The 20611-nt window shown below is 50.8% G+C and overlaps 1 protein-coding gene across 13 annotated transcripts in view; it reads right to left on the minus strand.

Moving 5' to 3' along the window:
- Positions 1-1744: 1744 nt before the first annotated feature.
- ATP2B2 (ATPase plasma membrane Ca2+ transporting 2) overlaps positions 1745-20611 on the minus strand; it is a 359406-nt gene continuing 340539 nt past the window's right edge. For 8 of the 13 annotated variants that reach the window (XM_016121355.2, XM_016121357.2, XM_016121354.2 and 5 more), the window contains 5 exons: positions 17970-18183; positions 16871-17082; positions 16625-16732; positions 14504-14686; positions 1745-5545 (listed from right to left, as the gene is read on the minus strand). In XM_016121355.2, the coding sequence (XP_015976841.1) occupies positions 5234-5545; positions 14504-14686; positions 16625-16732; positions 16871-17082; positions 17970-18183 (1029 nt within the window). In that variant the 3' untranslated portion in view covers positions 1745-5233. The other 5 variants (XM_016121360.2, XM_036218866.1, XM_036218863.1 and 2 more) reach the window with 5 other exon arrangements.

Here is a 20611-nt window from a genome sequence, read left to right on the forward strand (position 1 = left end):
CTGTATGGTGTGCATGAGTAACCCTCAAACTTGAGACCAACATTGGGATTTAGAGTGCCAGGCTTCCCCCTTTGTCTGCCCCCTTCCCGGTAGGAGATGCCACCTACATTCTTTGTTCTTATCTTTCATCACCTCCCTCTGATTAATACCAGATCCAAAATCAGGCCATTCTTAGCTTTTCCCAATTTGTGCCCCTACCTTTTAGATCCTCTGGTCCCTGAATCTATTCCTTCTCCTCCTCCTTAGGCCTTTTCTCCCAAAGTCTTGCTCTCTGGGACTGTCAACTGTTCCTCAAGGGAGATTGATGACTCAAAGCAGGTTAAGCTTGTCTTCCTAAAACGGTGGATGTTCAAAAGGTGTGACTTGTTAGAAGAAGACAGACCAGCCACTGAGTTGTGCAACCTTGGACAAAGTGCCTTTTGCATGCAAGGGACTCAATTTCCCCCTGAGTTCTGATCCACAGAGGGTGGGGACCCAGCTCTCCTGTGGAAAAAGGCCTAGCGATGTGTACCGTGTCTGCGTTTCCACGTGTGCATTTATTGTTATTGCTCAGTATAGGGTTGAAAAGGCAGACAAATCCCATTAATTACAAAAAAGCACAAGCCAGAGATACAGAGAAATAAAGAGTGTACAATAAGAGCACAGTCACTTCCCAGCCCCGATTGTCCCAGAGCCCCCAGATCCTGGGCAGCTTGTGGAAGCTGGAGGCGGCACCATTTCCTCACTACTCTGTTATAAAATATGTGCACACAAGAGTTACCAAATTGTGGCGCCCCCCCCTGAGAGGAAAGGCCCAGAGGGAGAGCACCACAGGTATTACAAAACAGACTTTGGGGGCTGAGAAGGGCGATCCCAAAGCAGCCTCAAATATCTTTTTGGTGAAGGGGGTGATGGCTGATGCCCAGGGCCTGGGATCCCCCTTCCCCAACTTGGGCAGATAGGGTCTCTACATCAGAATCAGGAGAGCTTGCTTTGGAACTTGGAAAGGACCTTGGGATTTTCTGCTGTTGTCAGATTTAGGCCTTGGCTCTGGAATACTAAAAAGCCTTTAAGAAATGCACCCCTCCATTTTCTAGTGGTGAGGTATTGAACACTATGGAAAGAGTTTTGGGTGAGAGGCATGTCACAGTGCACCTGGTTGACAGCCTCCTGTAAATCAAGCAAGAACAGGTAGGGGGAGCCAGGGTGGTGAGAAGGTCCAGGCAAGAAATTGCTGCATCCCAAAGGACCTATCACATAACCATTGAAAACTTTGAATATAGAGCAAAAAAGCAGTTCAGAAAAGGGAGACAGGAATAAACATTTCTCCATGAGGAGAATTAGAAATATAGACAACTGGGCTACACATTCTGGTAGCTCCAGTCTGAGAGAGACCACTTTTCTCATCTGGACTGGGCAGATGAAGGGTTCACCCCAGCACAAACAAGATGGGTGACTCTGAGTCCCAAACTGCGATTGAGCAGAGGATTTGTTAGTGGCCTCTCGATTACACCTTGGCTTAGGGAACAAGTGAGAGGATGGGATGAATGTTGGGTTTCCCTTAAGATTCAGGATGCCCTTTTTGTTTCTCCTTACAGGACACTCTATTTAGTGACCCTGATTTGACAGTACTTCAAATGGTGGAAAGATATTTACACAAAGAATGACAGAGTGGTAGGAGTGCAGGGAGTGGAGGACTTGGCAAAATTTTAGTTTACTTGGAGAATTGATGTGAGAGAATAACCAGGAAATTTTTTTTTTTTTTAAAAGACTGAAGGGTACTTATCCCACCACATAATGAAACATTACATAAAGCAACAATAATGAAAATTGTGTGGCTGGTGACAGATGAGACACCCAGATAAGGGAACAGAAGAGAAATTCCAGAGAAGACCCAAGTCTATCTCAGCTGTCAGTGTATGGTAAAGTTGACATTTCAACATGGTGGGGGAAAGAGTGGTTTTCACGAACTGGGACACTCAGGATGAGACAGGTCCTGAGTCCTTGCCTCAGTACAGTCATTGTCACTGGTCTGATCTCAGAAGCAGGGTACTTTCTCTCTTGTCAACTCTATGTCTGGTGGCAAGGGGGTTAGTGGGAGCAATCAAGGCTGCTTCTGAGTTAGGGAAAGCGCTGCCTGAGTTGCAAAAAGGAAACTCCTTAGTTTCCTACCGACCCATCTTTTGGAGGCAACTCTACAGCCCCAGGGGCCATTTAATATGCCCCGTGCTCCTCCTTCATCTGTTGGGGGAAACAAGTCAGTGAGCTTAGACCTCAGGAATGAATCTACCTTCTCCTGGAGCCCTTGTCCAAGGGATAGACAAGAAGCTAAGTGGATGGTGCTGTCCCAAACTAGAAAAAGTATACATTACAGAATATATATTTACTATATTCCATTAGCTTTTGTTTTTTGCCTTTAAAAAAATGCCACTGACATTTCAGAACCACACTGCAGGAGTAAGACTCAGCAACTGAAAGCATAACCATTGCATAGTATTAAATGAACAGAGATGGTGAGTTCTTTATTTACAATTATTGTCTAGATAAAAAAATTCATAAAAACAGATGAATGGTCATAAATTATTTACCCCCTAATGGGGTGAACTGCCAAACGTACCCCATGCTGCTAGATATAGGACACAGAGTGCAAGCTTTATGTACTACAGTGAGTTTTGACAAACCAATCATTTCCTGTGTGTGTAGATGTGTGTGCAAGTGTGAGAGTGAAGGTGTCTGTGTGTGTGTGTGAGCATCCATCATTCCTGACAAGAAAAGGCCAACACTAATGTGGGGGTATTCTTAGTAGCATCCATTGCTCCCTGCTCCCTGAGCTAGGCTCCACTCAGGGAAACCCTTCCTGCTTTCCTTGCATTCTGGCTCCAAATGAACAGGGAGCGTAGTGTGCAAGCGAGCTTTCCTGGTGTCATGGAATGAGGTCAGGGACATAAGACTGGAACAAAGAAGGAAGTGGGGAGATGGAAAACCTTGAGAAAGGAAACTACAAAAAACACTATGTTCCAAGGCTGCCCCATGTTTTACACGTGCAGGTCTTTCCTTTCTCAGTAGGCAGGAGAGCAGTGGGCTGGCTTTTGGTGGCGGTGTATTGGAATCCAGTAAGCATATCTGAGAGCTGGTCACCCCTTTGGGGATGCAGTTTCTTCTGCTGGGTATATTCAGAGATATTTCTTCATGGCATTCAGTTGATACTCTTGCAAAGAAAGTCTTCCTTCCAGGAAGGTTTTGCCAGGTGGGATGGGCTGACTTGGGATCCCAAACCCTCAGGTTTTTCCACAGCCATCTAGACGTAGGCCCTCCCATCTGACTATGGCTCTTTTCCCGAGTGGCTCTCATCTTGTGTGGAAGAATTCTCTGGGCCTGGAGAAGGGAGAGGCTGGGCTGACACAGAGCAACTTTGGGAATGGTCAGTATGAGGAATGGATTTCGCAAGCGAGGCAGAAAGTGTTTGGTTTTCTTCGAAGCATGGGACGTCATCGATCATGGTATTCAAAATGTCTTTTGCACTGTACAAGTTTATGGAAAAAGATCGTATGCTGAAAAGTCTCAAAGCAAACTTTGTATTAAATACAAAAGTTCTTTTATGAAAAAAGCTGATACCCACAAAGTGCTTAGCAGTTAAGAGGCTGACATACAATTAAATAAGCTCTTATTAAGTGGGATTACTAGTGCTGTAATTGTCTTGAGGGAAAAATAACCTCCTTTTCTCACCTGTGATACTGTAGGGTTTCAGAATGGCTTTCTGTCTGGGAAAGCAAGACTTACTGTTAAAAGGCTACAGTATATATTGCGACTACAGGAAGACAATTTGGTTTAAAAATCACACTGAATACATCTCAATATACACATCATAAGGTTCGTTCGGATCTAAATAGTGCAGAGAAAAAGGCTATTCTTCTTCAAAAATAAAAATAAAAGCAGCAAGCCATAATGATCCTCATCCAATACACCAACAGCTCATATGCTGCAATTTATAAGGAAATAAACCTCTAAATTACTAACTAAAAAAAAATCAACACAATCGCATTTATAATATTGCAACACTACCTCAATCTCTATACAGGCAGTGCCAAAGAGAACCTCTTTTTGAAATGCTCTTAGTAAACCCAAGCGAGTTTCATTGAGAGAAAAATCTTTCAACAAATGCTTTGCAGATCCCATCCTCCCTGGGCAAGAATGGCTGTTAGCGCTCCAAGCCCAAGAAGCCTTCTCTCTCCTCTCCCTTTGTCTACAGAGCATGGTGTTAAAGCCCTCAGGATGGATACTTGGTAGCATTTGGCTTCTGCCTGGGCCTACCGTGGTAGCAACATTATTGAACGGAAATAGCAGGCAAAAATCAGAGCATGGCTATCATAAAACATTAAGGATGCAATCCAGGGAAGTGTCTGTTGGGCTGAGTGTTTTTATAGCATCTCAGCCACCAGTGTTCTTAAACCATACAAATAGCCAAAGACATTATCTACAGGTTTGTAAACAAATTACATTCTTCTTTTAGGACATAAATAAGTTAAAATAGAGCAATTTAAGCGGAAACAAGGCAACATGCCGGCAAAGAAACTTTATATATCCATGTATATATATTTATATATATATATATATATCTACCTATCTATATGGACGTATACAGTCTTGGATAAGTATACGTTGATATAGATATAAAGAAATGGATATAACCTGTGTCTATGAAGTTCTTCGGTTCCATTGGTGCAAATCTACTAGGCGAGTTAAGCTCTGCAATTTCAAAAAGTTGTTAAATTAACCTATACAACTGAGACCATGCTGTGCAAGCATTTCAAAAACTCACAGACCAGTGGATTGGATAAATAGTCTCAGAAAAGAGTCTGTTTGCAGTTCCCGCCTAAGAAAACAAACAAACAAACAAAAAACCCCTCCCCAATCCCCCAAAACCAAACAAGGGGAGGACTGGAAGTGTACAGTACATTCATGCAGGGGACATGGTGACCGGGCAGGTGCATGGCTGGTCCATGTTTGGGCGGGAGCCAGGAAGGGCTTGTTCTGGGAAAACCCCTCACTCCCTTAAGCCCCTGGAGGAGATCCCGCCCCTTGCTTCAAAGTGAAAAAGAGTTCAAACAGCATCGCAGCCAGAAAAAGGGTCTGTTGGGTAGAAATGTTGGTTTTTCTCGCCAGTATTTGGTTTCCTGTTGCTCGTTGCTGCTTGGATGAGTTGGGTGCTTGGATGGGTGGGTGCCCAGGAGGGAGGTGGTGGTGGGGTCCTCAGCTAAAGCGACGTCTCCAGGCTGTGGATGGGGCTCCCTGGACTTGAAGAGGTAGCTGATTTGCTTGTGTCGGTCGTCAGGTTGATCCCGCTGTCGATGGCGCTGTTGTTCTTGTTGAGCGATGACGGCGGGCTCGAGTTCTGCTTGAGAGCCGCATCTTCTTCCAGGTCGGTGTCGTCAATGAGGGGGATGTGGGGCTGTGAATCTTCGATCCGGAATTCAGGATGAGCCATGAAATTATGGATGGAGGTTCGAGACTCAGGCTTTTCTAGACCTTCATAGAGAGAGCTACGGAACGCCTTCACGACGCGGATCTGCAAGGGAAGTGCAGGGGTGAGAAGCAGAGCCCAGGTGTGTGTGTGTGTGTGTGTGTGCGCGCGCGCGTGCGCGCACACGCACGCGCAAGTGAGCCAAGCTCTGGGGGGCTCGGAGGAGGGGCAGGTGGGAGAAGGGTTAGGGCACAGCAGGTGGCTGGAATCCACAGTCGCTGGGTGTTATGAGCATGAACAAGAGGGGGAAGAATGGAAGAGGGGGCTCAGGTTATATGCATCCATGAGGTTTTTTTTTTTTTAACATTGCTTTAGTTTTGGTCAGAACTACAGTATTAGGACAGGAGGAATCAAGCCCCATCAAAGAGATGATGGGAAACTGGTCAGAGGAAGCATAGTCCACTTCAGCAGGCACCCAGATCTAGGGAGAGACTGAGCCTTGTTAACTTTAAAGCAGGTTCTACCATGCAGAAAGGGAGTGGGGCCAGGTGGGAACAGAGTAGGAAGGAGGAGAGGCTATTTTTAAAAATTAATCTTAAAAAAAACACACGCAGTTAAGAAACCATACCACATGGAACAGATAACGTGTCATAAACAGAAAAGGAACAGAAAGGAGAGACAGATGGATGAACCAGGATGAGAGAAGACACACGAGGGCCACACAGAGAACAGGAACATCAAACCAAAGGCAGCAAAGCAAACCAAAGCCAACTCAGGGCTTTCTGGGGTGCAGAGCAGAGGCAGCCAGAAAGCACGAAGGAGCCGGCAGACTGATGACATTCGGGAGGGGGGCATGCCACAGCGGGGGTCAGGAACCACACGGCACACACAGACAGACACACGCTACACTTGGAAGCCTGGACAATGTGAACGGAGGTCGTTTGTACCCAACGTTCCTTTCCTTCATGCATTTGGGAGGTAAACACTCGAGTATTGACTCAAGGCCCTGGCCAGTCATTAGAGTTGGCTTTGGGGTCCCTTATTTTCTGGGGTATTTGATTTATTTGTGTTTTGAAAACACAAAACCAAAAAATGAGGCCAGAACCGGATGGCCAAACCCAGCCCTAGGTGGGGTCCTAAGCGGGTGTGGAGCTCAAAACAGCAAGTTCTTTCATTTTCTGTGTCTCAGTTAGAACCTGTGGTTCTCAGAAGAACAGAAGGGTGGGACAATGTGTCCCTCCAGGTAGTGGAAAGAGCACTGGACTTGGAGTCAGGAAGATCCAACTCCGAGTCCTGGCTCTGCCATTTCAGGCACCTTGACAGTGGGTAAGGTGCACTCTCTCGGTCCTGCCTCACAGGATGCAGAGGAAGAGGGCCCCCATTTTGAAGAGAGGGGTCTCTCTGGACTTCTGGGAGAGGGAGCTGTGACCGTCATCTCAAGGGGATGAGGGGACTCTGGACAAAGATGCCTCTTCCTCTCTACCTAGCCCCAACTCAGGGCAGAGCCAGTGGCGAGGGGAGAATAAGGCGGCATTGGCGCCTCCAAGGGGCAGAACCTCAGCGGAGGCGGTGCCGAGGACACCCTGCATAGTCTTCCCTGCAGAATGGTGGCTGCCCCCACCTCACAGGTCTGTGAAGAGCAGAGGACAGGATGACACCCTTGCAGTCTCGGGATTTGTGGATCTCTCAGTAAATGGAGGGGCAGCTTGTGGGTGGGGTGCTGGCGAGGAAAGCCCTGTCCATGGAAATGAATTTTCTTGATGACTGTGGCCGATGGTTTTAAGTGGAATAGCTCATGGTTTTTTTCACTGTTTCTGAGGGGAGTCTTTCTAAAGCACATCATAACGCTCTTCTGCCTTTTAATTTAGAGTACACAGAGAAGAACCAAACTTTGTCCAGAATCCTTCTTAGCTTGTATAAGATCCCACAGTTTTGATGATTTTTTCAAAGCTCTCTGTTGCTGTCAGCCGTTACTTACTAGTTCTGACTTTTCCTTGTCACCTCTGTCCCTTTCCTTCTTATGTATTGTGGGGCTGGGGACTCTAGGAAACTCTGCCTGGTGGAATCATGCTTTAACTAAGAGGCATCAGGAGCCGAGTGAGAGCAAGCAGGACTATGCATTAGTGCTGGCACTCCATGACGGCCTTTTGGTTGCCCTGAGAGTTCTTTCTCCCTGGATTCCCTATTTGTTGCTCTGTAGAGATTATTCAATATTCTGATCTCCTGGTAAGTGGGCCATTGCACCCTCAATTAAGTAAAAACGACAATAAAAAAGGTGTTGCAGGCCTCAGTTTTCTTATCTGTAAACTAGGAATACTAATCATCATTGTAACTGCCCAGTCTAATGCCCAGCATGTTCTGAGGCTGAACTGCAATAAGATGCCAGCCGGAGCGCCTGGTGGAGGAGGAGGGATGGTGGCAGGTCCCTGTCGTGTGACTGACAACGCAGAGGGGATGACACACAATGAGATGCAGGCCCCTTGCCCTCCCCCCTGGCATGGAGACAACAGAAAGAATGAACTGCTCTGGACAAGACTTTGGGGACAAGACTTTTCGGGACACCTCGCCACGGCCATCTCAAGTCTCCACTTCGGTTCTCTCCGCGGCTGAAATGGAAAAAAATATGGGAAGAAAAAAAAGCTCTTCCATCTCCCCTTCCTGCCTACCCTGAAGATGGGATTTTGTGGTTTGCACCACATTAGGGCATGGAGGTGAGGGGAAAGAGCGGAAAGGCCTGCCTGTGGGGCTTTAAGTGTTTTAGTTTCATCAGCACAAAGGGAGCAGGATGCTTGTGCTTATCATGGGAAAGCTCGAGGAAATGCAGAGGCCCAGTCTGGGATGGTTTGACATACTCGAATGTTTACCCGGCTTCAAGGAAGCCAAGAGTCTGGGATTGATTCACATTCATTTCAGGCTCAAGGTTAAAGACTCACAACCTCTTTTAATTTCACTCTCTCTTGCTGAACTCTGTGTCCAGGGTTCTCTAGCCCTCTAGGGAAACAAACACATGGAATATTCAGAAAGCAGAGAGGTCTAGGGTCCCCCCCCACCAACAGAAGCAAGCCATTTTCTTGCCAACCCAAGGCTGCACTAAACTAGTTACCAAAACGCTAATGAGAGGTCCAGCTTTTTTCCCTTCTCTTTGTTCCTCCCCCTAAGAGATGCACACTCCTTGCCCTAGCAGTCCTCAGAACTAGGAGTCTGAAGGGCAAATGGGAGTAGGAGAGGCCCTATCTAGCAGATGTGGCATCCAGCAAATGGTCGGTCCTGGGATAGGCACCTGATGCTTGTGGCCTGGTTGGTTTAAAGGAGCAGGATCTTCACTGATGAACACAGGGCCTGCTACAAACTTGCTAAATACAAAAGTGGCTTGAGATGGGTTAGGAATTTGAGGGGAATAAGGAAGAGGGACTGTGGAATGAGGCAGGTAGGCCTTGGATCAAAGAGCTGAATGCCGATTTTGTCCTTGATCACCCGTGGAAGGCGCCCTTCTCCCCGTCCCTGCCAGGCTGGTGGAGTTTTACTTGGAGAAACAGCTTCTGGCCTCTGGACCCCAGAAGGACTGGCTCTTTTTCACTGGATGAAGCTGTGGATGTGGGCACTGGTTTCAGAATGGAAATCCAACCTCTGTGGGTTTCAGGTCTGTGGGCTTGTGTGGGAAGCAGTGTGGGGTGGTGGGAAAAATGAGGGACTTTGCAGTCAGACCCCTTGCCCCTCACTTGCTGTGTGATCTCGGCCAAGTCAGTCCACTTCTCTGAGCCTCACTGTCCTTCTCAGTTAAATGGATGTATTGGCAGATCCTCCCTCTTTTATTTCAGTTGTGAGGCATATGGGAAGTGAAGGATGCGGGGAACTGTTTGGCAAGACGTTGAGTGAGGCTTAAGTATAAGGCATTAGGGGTGTTTTAATAAGTTTCTGGAGGGAAAAAAAAAAACCAAACTCATTTCTGAGTAAGTCAGAAGAAGAAATCCAGAGAATAGATCAGTTTCCTCCTAAATATTCCAGACGCCAGTCTGACCAGACTGTCCTGTCCCTGGATACCCCTGTCTGCTGGGGGCCCTCCATCTCACAGTGGTGCCAGCGAGGGGTGTGTGACATGGTGGGGGGTTCCTTGCCCCAATATCATGAGTCAGAAGTCAGCCAGGCACATACTGCTCTGCCTCCAGTCTTTGTGGCCAACTCTTAATAGCCCAGGGGATAGTGATTTGACTCTTTTCAGGGCACATAGACCCCAGGTATTTTCGACTCAGCATGCACATGGCTCCCCTTCTCTGCTAGAGAATCCCCAGGAAAAGACCCTGCTCGGAGAGGGTAGGAGGTAGCCTACTGCTTCATCTAGCCTAGTCAGGAACCTCTTCTCTTATTTCCTGGCCACCTGCTTCGCACCTCCTTCCAGGAAGAAAGTCTGTTGGCTTCTGAAGGGAGCCTGCCTGGGATCTGGAGGGCCTGAGGTTCCTTGGAGACCAGAAGAGGGGACATTGTTACAGAGACTATTTAAGCAGAGAAAGAAGTAGGGGACATTTACTTAGAGTTGGCATTGTGATGGTGTTGGTCAAAATGTGTGTGTTGAAACTAGAGGCTGTGATCCCTTTTGGAACCAGTACCCTTAGACAGGGGGACAATAAGGCTCTTTTTGAGACCATATACCCAAAAAAGTGTCCATGAAGGGACCTAGAATAATGGGCTGGATTCTACAGTAGAGGGTAGGAATGCAAGATTCTTCAGGAGGCATGATTCCTGGGGGAGAGGCAAGGTGGTAGTTGAGTGAGGGAGCTGTGCCTGACCAGTCCCTTTGGGTCATCTGAGAGAATAAAGGGTCATGGGCAAGGCCTATAGGCTTTTTTTCGAATGCTGTTTCAAAGTTGGGGTTGCCATTGAATAAAGGGGATCAATCTGGCCTGGAAGGAAATTGGCTTAGAGATAAAAAGCAAAGGGTCGGCAGAAATGGGCATTTCTCTGAAGAAGTGCTAAGAACTGATTGTCACAGGACCGGGCCTTATTGAATTGTTTTATAAATGATAGAAGAAAAGATGAGAATTAAATTTCCGAGGTTCAAGGTGACTGAACTCTTGCTTCTAGACTGTGAAAGCAAGATGAGGGGCTAAACCAAGGAAAGACTTTCAAAGGCTATGAGGCAGGAATGCCACACGGGCTCTTTTGCAGCCAGTGTAAAGTGCCTTGCTTCAAGGAGGAGGCTGAACCAAGATCAGACAAAGAACGGATATGCGCCCAGAAGCCAGACTTCTGGCAGTCAGACCCAGCCAGAGGGAGGCAGGCGTCACTGGGAGTGGTGGCAGGAACTTGAAGAAATGGATTTTTTTCCCCAAGCGGCTCTCCAGGCCAGAACACTTTTGGTCACTGCATTCCAAGACAGGTGGTGGCACTGAGCAAGGCAAAAGCTAAGGCATTGCAGAAGTAGGCTAGATGAGTGAGGCCCCCCCACTAAGGTGAGGGCTCTCTGGTGTGAAGGGGCAGAGGATGGAATCAAAGTGTTTCCTGCTCTGAGAAAGGTTGGTAGTGATTTCCTAGTGGCAGTTCCTCTGGAAATGAGACTCGGACACCAGTGCTTAACTGTGTCTCCACTTCACCTTGGCTAGTCTGGCCTCACCATCTCTGTGTTTCTGTGCTAATGAATAAATAAGGAGAGACTCCTCCACCACCTTTTCTGCACAAGATGATATGCAGGTATCATCTTGCATACCTGGCAGGACTCTATCTACTGAAAGGTCATGGGATATGAGCATATGCCATCAACAGGCATTCTGTGGCTTGCACTTCCTGTCAGAGGGTTCAGATGACATGGTTCCCACCCAGCACACAGGTCCTCTCCAGCTCAGTGGCTGGGATGTGTGTTGTGGGTGTTCTGTGTTTGGATAGGGGTAAAGGCACCTTATAAAGTATCAAGAGATGTGGCTTGGAGTCTACCTGTCATAGAAGTCCAAGGGCTGGCTAAGTGAACAAACACATTGTGGAGATCTGAGAAGACCAGACTAGGGCTCCCTTGAAGTTAGGAGGGGGCCAACTAGAGACAAGGTAAGGGAGGCAGCTGGTAAATAGAGACTTCTTATTTCCTCCAGGTCCTGAAGCCACGGGAGTTCAGAAAGATCTAGACAAGGCCAGAGATGAGAGGCCCAGTCACGGTGGTGGTGTAAGGAGATGAGCTGGCAGGAGGGTGAAGATGGAGGGGGTCAGAGTCCCAGGCTACCTCTCATGTAAAGAAGGCAAGAAACCAAGGGTTAGACCAGATCCTTTAGGGCCTTCTGGCGCCCAGCCAAATGTGAGGCTTGGCCCACTGTTTTCTACCTGAGGTCAAGCTGAATGGCTCAGGGGCCTCGTCCCTTCCAGGACGGGGTTAGACCTTCAGCATGCAGGGGAAAGCGTGAGTAGGCAGCTGATGTTATTAGGTGTGCAAGGGGGGAGGGCAAATGGTTCTGAACCACTGGGTATGGGGCCTCCAGGCCATGATCTCTGTGGTGGCCTAGGACCCCTGCCTGACTATGATCTCTGACCTACACTGAACTCTCTCTTGGCTCGGCCCCGCTCTGACTGTGACTACTGAGGGCTTTGACCATGGTAACCCTTTGCCTGACTTTGACTGCAGACTGTGACCTCCTGGCCAACTCTGACCCTTGCCTGCCTTCATGGACCAGGCTTTTGCTCGCTGAGTATAATTCTAGACTGGGACACCCTGTGCCTCCTGGCCAACTGTTCCCCTTGGCTGCTGTGACCCTATAGTGGACTGAGATATTTGATCACTGAAACCTCCCTGACTGATGATGATCCTTTGACCGACTCAGACTTTTTGACCACTTGTGATCCTCATGACCCCCTGACTGACTGGTGGTAACACTTGACCCTGACCCCAGCCGACCCTGGCCCACCGAGTGACTGCCACCCCATGACAGGCTATGATCTCCTGACCAACTGTGGTCCCTCAGACCCTAATCATAACTGGCTGCCCCCCATGTCCTTGGTGCCCCGGCCCCTGCCCGCCTGCCCACCCGGCGCTGGCGTCGGTGGTGCCCGAGGCAGTAGGATTCACACTCACGCCCAGCTGCAGCAGGAGGAAGGCTGGTCGGAGAGGAAAGAGCATTGGACAACGACACGCGACTAGGGCTAGAGAGATTGGCTACGTCCTGGCTCTGGCTGGTGACGGAGGACTGTCTCCGCAGGGCCCCCTGAAAGGAGGCCCCGCTCTTGAAAGTATTGACTACTTCAATCTGCAACGGAGGAGAGAACGAGACAAGTTGCGAGAAGAACGAACACAACAGCTACACGACTGACAGGCGCAACGCCACGAGAACAGCCGCAGCCACGGCAACGATGACAACGTTACTGAAATCAAAACGAAAAATACCAGACACACTCCAAGGCTCTGAAAGATGTCTGCGCAGCTCTGGGTCCCAGAGAGGACACAGGGGTCTGGCCTTTGTCCTGCTCTAGTGGCTTAGGGGTCAAGGGGCTGGGCCGGGGGCTCAGGGTGGTTAAACATGGTGTTTGGAGGCAAGAAGGGGTGCTTGGTCCCTTTTGGGGCCAGGTGTGGAGCCACAGTGGTATGGCTCCGGGGTAGACAGACTTTAGCCCAAATCCTGTCAATGCCACTTTTAAGCTAGGTGGCCTTGGGCATGTCACCTCTCTGAGTACAGTTTCTTGTCCTTCAGAAGGCGCGATGCCACCTATTTGGCAGGGTTACCTGTGAGTGGCAAACCATCTGGCACGCCGTGCGTGTTCTGTAAGAGCCAGGCTGGATAGGCACTGTGCCCACTCAAGAAACTACAGTCCTGGTGTTCTCCTGCAACCTGGAGACCCCGGATAGGGTTTGTGGCCAGGTTGGTGACGGCACCAGGGCTTTGCGCACTGAGAGGTGCCCTCAGAGGGCTGGGTTCTGGGGTTCCTGTTGGGGAGGAGAGCTCAGGCTGAATCAGGTGGTTGGGTCTGAAATCTACTTGTCTCCCCCACCCCAGTGCTCAGAAAGCGCTGTCTCCCAAACATTGGAGGTCGCATACCTACCTTTCGGGGGGCTGTGAGAGCCAATGAGATGGTGTTTGGGACAGTGTACTAGGGGTGTGAGGCAGCCCAGGTGATCTACTGTTTCTTATAGTTAAATGAAGTGCTAGGCCCCTAGGTAGGATGAAGGTGGTGGTGGCGGTGGTGGGGGGTGTCTCTGCAACACTTAACAGAATGTGAGGGGTGGGGTGGGGTGGCTATGAATTTACCAGATGCAGTTCTCCCAGGTGGTGTGGGTTAAGAGACTGACCCTTGCTTAGTTTCATAGTCCCCTCTGTTCCTCATCTCACAGGACTATGAAGGCATGCTATGACCTGTAATGCCAAACCGGGCAGAGGGGCTGGCTCCTGTGAGAGCCTGTGGCTTGTGCGGGGGACTGCATGGTCACAGTATGTGGCATGGGGCAGCCACAGAGTTTCTGTTTTGGGGAGGAAACCTGCTTCTAGCTGGACGTGCATTTTGCTTGAGTGCTCTGCAGTGCATGTGTGTGCATGTGTGTGCATGTGTGTACCTGTGTGCATGGGGAAAACTGAACCTTGCTCCCCAGAGCTGCCTCCAAACCCTGGTGAAGTCTCCTGTGGAGGAAGAGGATGTGTGTGCCTGTGTAGAAGTGACCAGATGTCATGGGCTGATCCCAGGGCCTGAGAGAATCCTGGGCCGACCTTGGCCCAAAGCTGCCATCCTGACCTCACACGGACCAGTCTTCAGCCACGCAGTAGCTACCCTGCAGCCTTGAGCCCAGTCCCCCCAGCAACCCTGGCTAGTGCCCCTCCCTCACCTCAGCCTTCAGGGTCACCCCCTCCCCTGCCCTCAGGAGCAAATCCCTGGACGTCCCAGTCTGATCCCTTGCTGGCCAAGAGGGTGAGGTGGAACATTCCTGAGAAGGCTGCTGGGAGAGTGCGTGTGAGGAACGTGGCTGCACAACAGGCTGGTGACAGTGAGCGCAGGTCTGGACCCTGGCCCTGGGAGGGGGCATGGAGTGCACACACCTCCAGCACCGGCTGCCTGGCCGGGCGTGGGGCCAGCCCTGGGGCCAGCCCTGGGAGCCTCCTGTACCTGGGTCTGGATCCGATTTAGGCCTCGGAACCACAGGATCTGGCCCCGCCTCAGCTCCCGCTCGGCGTGGTCTATCTCTTCCACGTCCTCGTTGAGCTCCTCCTCGGGGATCTCCTCCTTCTGCGTGAGTCTGCCAGCTTCCTTGAGGAACTTGAGCCTGCTGGTCGGGATGGTGGCAATGACCTGCAGGGGACCCAGACAACATCAGGGCAATGGCGGCTGCCCCTCAGTCGGCCTCTTTCCCTCTCTGCCACACCCACCTTGCTCACTCTCTCTCCTCTGACCCACTTACCTAGTTAAATGATCAAGTCACTCCTGAATTCATTTCACCTACTTCTCAAGTTAATCTTTAAATCGTTTATTAATTTGCTTTTTAATTTATTCATTCATCCTGAGTCAGGGGAACATAGTGAAAAGTTTTTGGCCTTTAGGAGTTGGATGGATGTTACTTTGAATACCCCAGACCTTACTGGTCATGTGACCTTAGGCACAACATTTAACCTCTGAGCTCTGGTCTTTCCACCCATAGAGCTGAGGGGAATTCTCAGGGCTGGAGAGTTAAGCCAGATGGTGTGTGTGTGTGTGTCTAAGTTGCTGCACACGAGCCTGGCCTGTGGCTGGCCCTCAGGCCTCTGGGCCCATTCCTCTTGAGGTCACTGGGTCCTGGGTACCCAAGGCAAGCAACAAGGGCTCAGGGGCTGAGTGCCCTGAGGGCAGCCAATCCAGGGACTCTGGGAGTGGTTGCCCTTCCAGCAAGGGAAACCAGCATGGGTAGGGGATGTGCCTTCATTCTTACTCTTCCTCTGAAGGATTGTCCAAGGGCCGAGGCCTGAGAGGCAGGCCCTATGGGGAAGCTGAGGTAGCAGAGGTCAGAGGCCCCTTACATCTGTAGGGAGAGACAGAGCCTAGCCTGGACACTTAGCCCCAGGGGTTCCCTGAAAGTTTAAGGTGGGCTTTGCCTGCTGGCATCATCCTTAGGCTTTAGAATTCTGCTTGCCCAGACACTGGGAGCTCCCTAAGGGTATAAGCCCTGAGATATAAGGATGGCCTGGCCCGAAGGGGCCCAGGGTTAGGGTTGCTAAGTCACATCTCGTTTATCAGCTCTCCAAAAAAGCCCCAAAGTTTAAAGAAGTTTCTTTTAGTTTCTTTATCTTCTGGTTAATTTCTGCCACTGGAACATCCTACTCAAGCCTGGAAACAGCTTGGAGGCAAGGACATTGTCTCAGGCCCTCGGGGACCTTACCGCCTAGATGATGGAACATCCTGGCACAAAGCCCCTTGACCCAGGATCTGGCTTGGGGCACGTCTCACAAACACCACATCCTGGTCAGGTGTCTTTGAGCTACAAGTTGAGAGCACTGTGATGGGGTGTGTGTGTGCGTGTGTGTGTGTGTGCACACACATGCATGTGCACATGCGCTCCTGAGACTTAGGCAATGGTAGGAAAGAGACCAGTGGGAGAATGTTCTGGAGTCATAGCTGGAAGGGCCCCCACAGAGCATCTAGCCCAGGGGTCCCCAAAGTCAGAAGGATCTCAGATGGCCACAGACACAGCACTGAATAGCTCTGCGATGTGGCAGAGGTCAGCCTTCTTATGTTCCCTTGGAGCCCTCTGAAGGAGCCTCTGCTTGGTGTCTCTCCACTCACTAATCTCCTGTCAACATAATCGGTCACACCACATATTAATCTCCCTTTTTAACAACTAGGCAGCTTCAGGGTCTGAGCCTTGGCAGGCCATGGCATCTAGTTAGAGTTTAATTACTTTCTACTTATGACAAGTGATATTGATTTTCCATGCATGGTAATAATATAAAGTTGTCTTCTGAAATAAATTTCAGTTTAAAAAACTTATGAATAGGAAGAAAATATTACTTAAGTTACAGAATCACTAGTAGTTAGATATAAGCAAAAATCACAGTTAGGGCACCTAAATGACCAGCATTTGAAACCAGGGCCAACTCCCATTGCTCAGAGGCCCAGAGATGGGGAGGGGCTTGGGTGGGGACAGATAGCAAGTCCCTGGCAGAACTGGAACCTAGTCCTAGGGCTGTGGATTCCCCAGCCAGTGCTCTTCCCTTTCCCCCACTAAGAAGCAGCTTCTGCAATCCATTCCAAACTTACCTGGCCCCAGACGAGCTCTCCCAACCCGATGAATATGCACCACATCCACTGGTCCAGCTGCAGTGGAGAGCAGCTGAATGGCTTCCCCCCAAACTGCACAATTACTATCTGGAGGTCAAAGGGGGTAGAGAGAGAGAGACAGAGAGATGGGCCATCAGGGGCCAGCTGGTGAGCCTGGGCTCTCAGGACACTGTGGCAGGGCTCCGGCTGCCCACTGCCTGCCCCGGCACAGATTAGAGTGGCTACCTGGATGGCAAAAGTGCCCAGCACGATGGTGCAGAAGATGGGGTTCCGGAAGATGCCATCAAAGACATTGCGCTCGCCGTGGATCTTGCGGGCATTGATCTCGTTGAAGAGCTGCATCATGACGAAGGTGTTGAAGATGATGGTGTAGTGCTCCGAGGGCGGCGAGTGCAGGGGCGCGTTCCTCCCGCTGTCGATCTGGAACATCTTCTCGCCTGCCAAGCGGAGAGCAGAGTGTGGGAGCTGGGCGAGAGGCTGTGGTGGGGGAAGACACTGGGTCCTGCGTAGGGGCCTCTTCTGAGCAGCAGGGTGGGCTGCACGGGCACGAAGGCGTGCTCTGGACACCGGGCGGTGGGTGGGCCTATGCCACTGGGTGGTCATGAGTGCCAGTGAAGGGGTAACAAACCACTTTCTCTTCTAGAGGGGAAAGACCTTGGGCGAACTTCCACTTTTTCTAAGGAAATCTGAGAAAGGTCGAATGCTGGCTGTGTTATCAGGCGATACTGCTTATAAAAAGTGACCCCCAATTGGCAAACTCATCTGGACTGGGAGGATGAAGTGTGAACTAGGAATACCTGGTGGAGGGCCATAGCTCTGTGCTCCCCTGAAAGTGCTACTTCTTGTAACTGAGCATGTCCTTGCTGAGCCCTCTGGAAGCTCATGGGGCTATTATGAAGGTATCAATTCCCATATGGAGGTTGGGGCTTCTAGGCCAGGCTGGCTCTGGACCTACCCATGTGGCCTTATTTTACACCTGAGCTGTCACGTGGTGGAGGGCAGAGGAGTCCACCAGCTGCAGTGTAGACACCCACTGATGGCATGCTTATCTAAGCTGGTGCCAGCAGGGCTTGTAGGGTTTTTGAGTGTGAGGTGTGTAGGTGAATCCAAGACCACCGAGGGTAGGTATGTAAGGGGGGAAGCCAGCAAGTAAGCCAGACACCTACCTTCCTCTCTCTCTCCCCGCCACCACCCCTCGACAGCTTTCTGCTTCCGTTTTTCCTAGTTTTGCCTTTCTGTGGCCTCCTCCAAGGCTTTTCATGGTGATCTTTACAACAAGACTGCCAACGCATCACCCCCCTGGTGGGTAGCGTGGGGGACTCACCAACGAAGAGCAGTGTGAAGATGAGGGTGAGCTGGTAGACAGCATGGCCCAGGATGTTCTTCATCATGGTCCGTGAGATGAGGGGCTTGTTGCGGCCATATGGCTTCCTCAGAAGCAGGGTCTCAGTTGGTGGCTCAGTGGCCAGCGCCAGTGAGGCGAATGTGTCCATGATGAGGTTCACCCAGAGCATCTGCACGGCTTTCAGAGGGGAGTCCTGGAGACAGCGACCGGGAGAGGGCTGTCACAGGGGAGGCCAGCCCCACCTGCTGCTACGGAGTACCCAGTGTGAGACTCATCGTTGGGGTCTCAGCCTCTTCCTGCTGAAGTCTTGAGGCTGCTCTGCCCAGTGGGTCTGCCCTCAGCTGGCCTGTCCCCTGGGTTCCTGAGCAGGCACAGCGCAGGTTTGCTGAAGCTCTCCCTGCAGAACAACTCAGACCTGCCCACCTCAGCCTTCCTCTCCCGCAGGAGGAAATTGAGTCCCCCACGCCTGATGGCCACCAGCTCTCCACCCTCTGATAAATTTAGCCACATCCCTGATACCTTCCCTCTTCCCCTTCACCAGTCTCGAGTCTCGCCTCTAGGCTAAAGCCAAGACTTCCCCAGCCATCCCAGCCCAGAAACCCCAACCCCCATCTCTTACATCTCCCTCTTCCCCCTCCCCGCTGCCTCTTTCTCCTCAATTCTCAACCTTGAATCTCTCCTATCTCACCCTACAATGCCCACGACCCTGTCCCCTTTTTACTACGACTCAATTTCTTTTTACCTCTTATCCCACTTGAACGTAAGCTATTATGGCATGCACATGTGATTCTAAAAATAACATATTTTCATGGCAGAAAATTTGGGCAAGTAAGAAACAGCAGAAGCTAAAACTCATCAATGATTGTACTGCTCGTAAGTTCCCACTGTCCACAGTCTGGTGCGGCGCCTTCCCCACTGCTCCCTGCCTGCGACTGGGGTCACATGTTCATCCTGTTCTGCGCACAATCACACCACATGGTCTACACCACCTGAAGCTGTTGAATCTATTTGTCACCCCCTTCCTCACACCCCCATGTACCTTGTCCTTGGCAGCCAGGCTCTGGCCTCTCCATGCCTCCAAAATGTCTTTTTCCAAGGTCACCAGCACCTTACTTGTCATGTTCAAGAGATACATTTTGCATCCCCACCTCAGTGATGTCGCTGTTAAGTTTGGCCACTACCTCCCTCTTGTGTCCCGGACCCTACTCTCCTGGTCTCCCCCTCCTCTCTGAATGTTCCTTTCCCTTCTCTATCTCCTTAGGAGTTCCTCTTTGCTTGCTTCTTAAATCTGTGCTCTCCGTGGCCCCTTCCTTGGCCCTGCCCTCTTTCCGCACCTGTCCCCTGGCTCCACCTGTCTCCACCACATTGTCCTCCCTCCAGCCCAGACTTCTCCCTGTGGCTTTAGCCCCATCAACCAGTGGAACACTGCCTCCAGGAAGCACACAGATCTCGTAAGCCCAACAGCCCAGACTGAGCTGTTCCTCGCCCCTCTGTCCTCTCCATGTACCTCCCCAGGCCCCTCTGCCTGCACCGCATACACTCACTCACCTATTTACTGATCATTCCTCCTGGCCACTTCTTCCACCTCTGCCCTGGCTCAGTCACGCTCCCCACGCCCCTCAGCCTTCTCTGATTACATGTGCTTTGGGGTTGGCACCCCCATCTCTTCACCAAGGCCTCCATGGCCCCACCACCAACTCAATCTAAGATCCCAGGCAAACCGATAGTCCTCTTGGAACCTCAGTTTCCCTATCTGGCATCAGTTGGTCTCCTAGAAGCCTTATATGAGTTGCGGTGCAGTGGGAGTGTTCCCCAAGCCACCACTAGAGGGAGCTTTTTATCCAGTCTACGAGAGAAGGCCCTTGAGAGCAAAGGGGACCCTCTTCCACCACTTTCTTGGGCTCTGATTCTCAGGGCTGGGGTATTGCGTACTGTCATGTGTAACCCCAAGGACTCAGAACAAAAAAGAGGTGACAGCATTCCCAGGGCCACACAGCAATTCGGGGCAGTGGTGGCCTCCGGGCCTCTGTGGGCTCCCACAGGCAGGAACTTGTCTGCCCATGTGGCTGCTAGGAGGGACCAGGCCTCAGAATACTCTCTCTTCTCCATGCAGGCTGGTCGGCCCCTGGGGTGGGGGGTTGAGGCAGGAGGCTGTGGGAGCAATGGCAGGTGCCTGGCCTATCGACACTCTGAGTCTCAGTTTCTGCCTCTGTAAAATTGGGATCATCACCTTTCTGCTGCATGAAGCTGGGTGAGGAAGCAGCGTGACTTCAGATGTCCAGGCCTGAAGTTGGCTTCCCTTGGGTTCAGGACACAGGGCTGCTCAAAACCCAGAATGAGATCTGGACAGACAACTGCCTTTCGCAGTGACACAGAGCCCCTGACTCCATCCTGCTGCTCCCACCTGGCCTTAGGAACCCAGGCAAAAAGGCCCTTCCAGACACACTCCTTGTCAGAACTAAGGCCCCTCGGGCCCCAACCATTAGCTCCTTGTTCCCTCTGGCCGCCTGATCCTCTTGGGTTCTGCCTTGCTCCTACCTCCCTTTGGCCTTTTATATGGCCAGGAGCCCTGCCTTCCCTTGAGGATTACCTCTCCTGCCTCCTGGAGGAAGGGCCAGACC

Source organism: Rousettus aegyptiacus, unplaced genomic scaffold (assembly GCF_014176215.1).
Source record: "Rousettus aegyptiacus isolate mRouAeg1 unplaced genomic scaffold, mRouAeg1.p scaffold_m13_p_4, whole genome shotgun sequence".
Classification (NCBI taxonomy): Eukaryota; Metazoa; Chordata; class Mammalia; order Chiroptera; family Pteropodidae; genus Rousettus; species Rousettus aegyptiacus.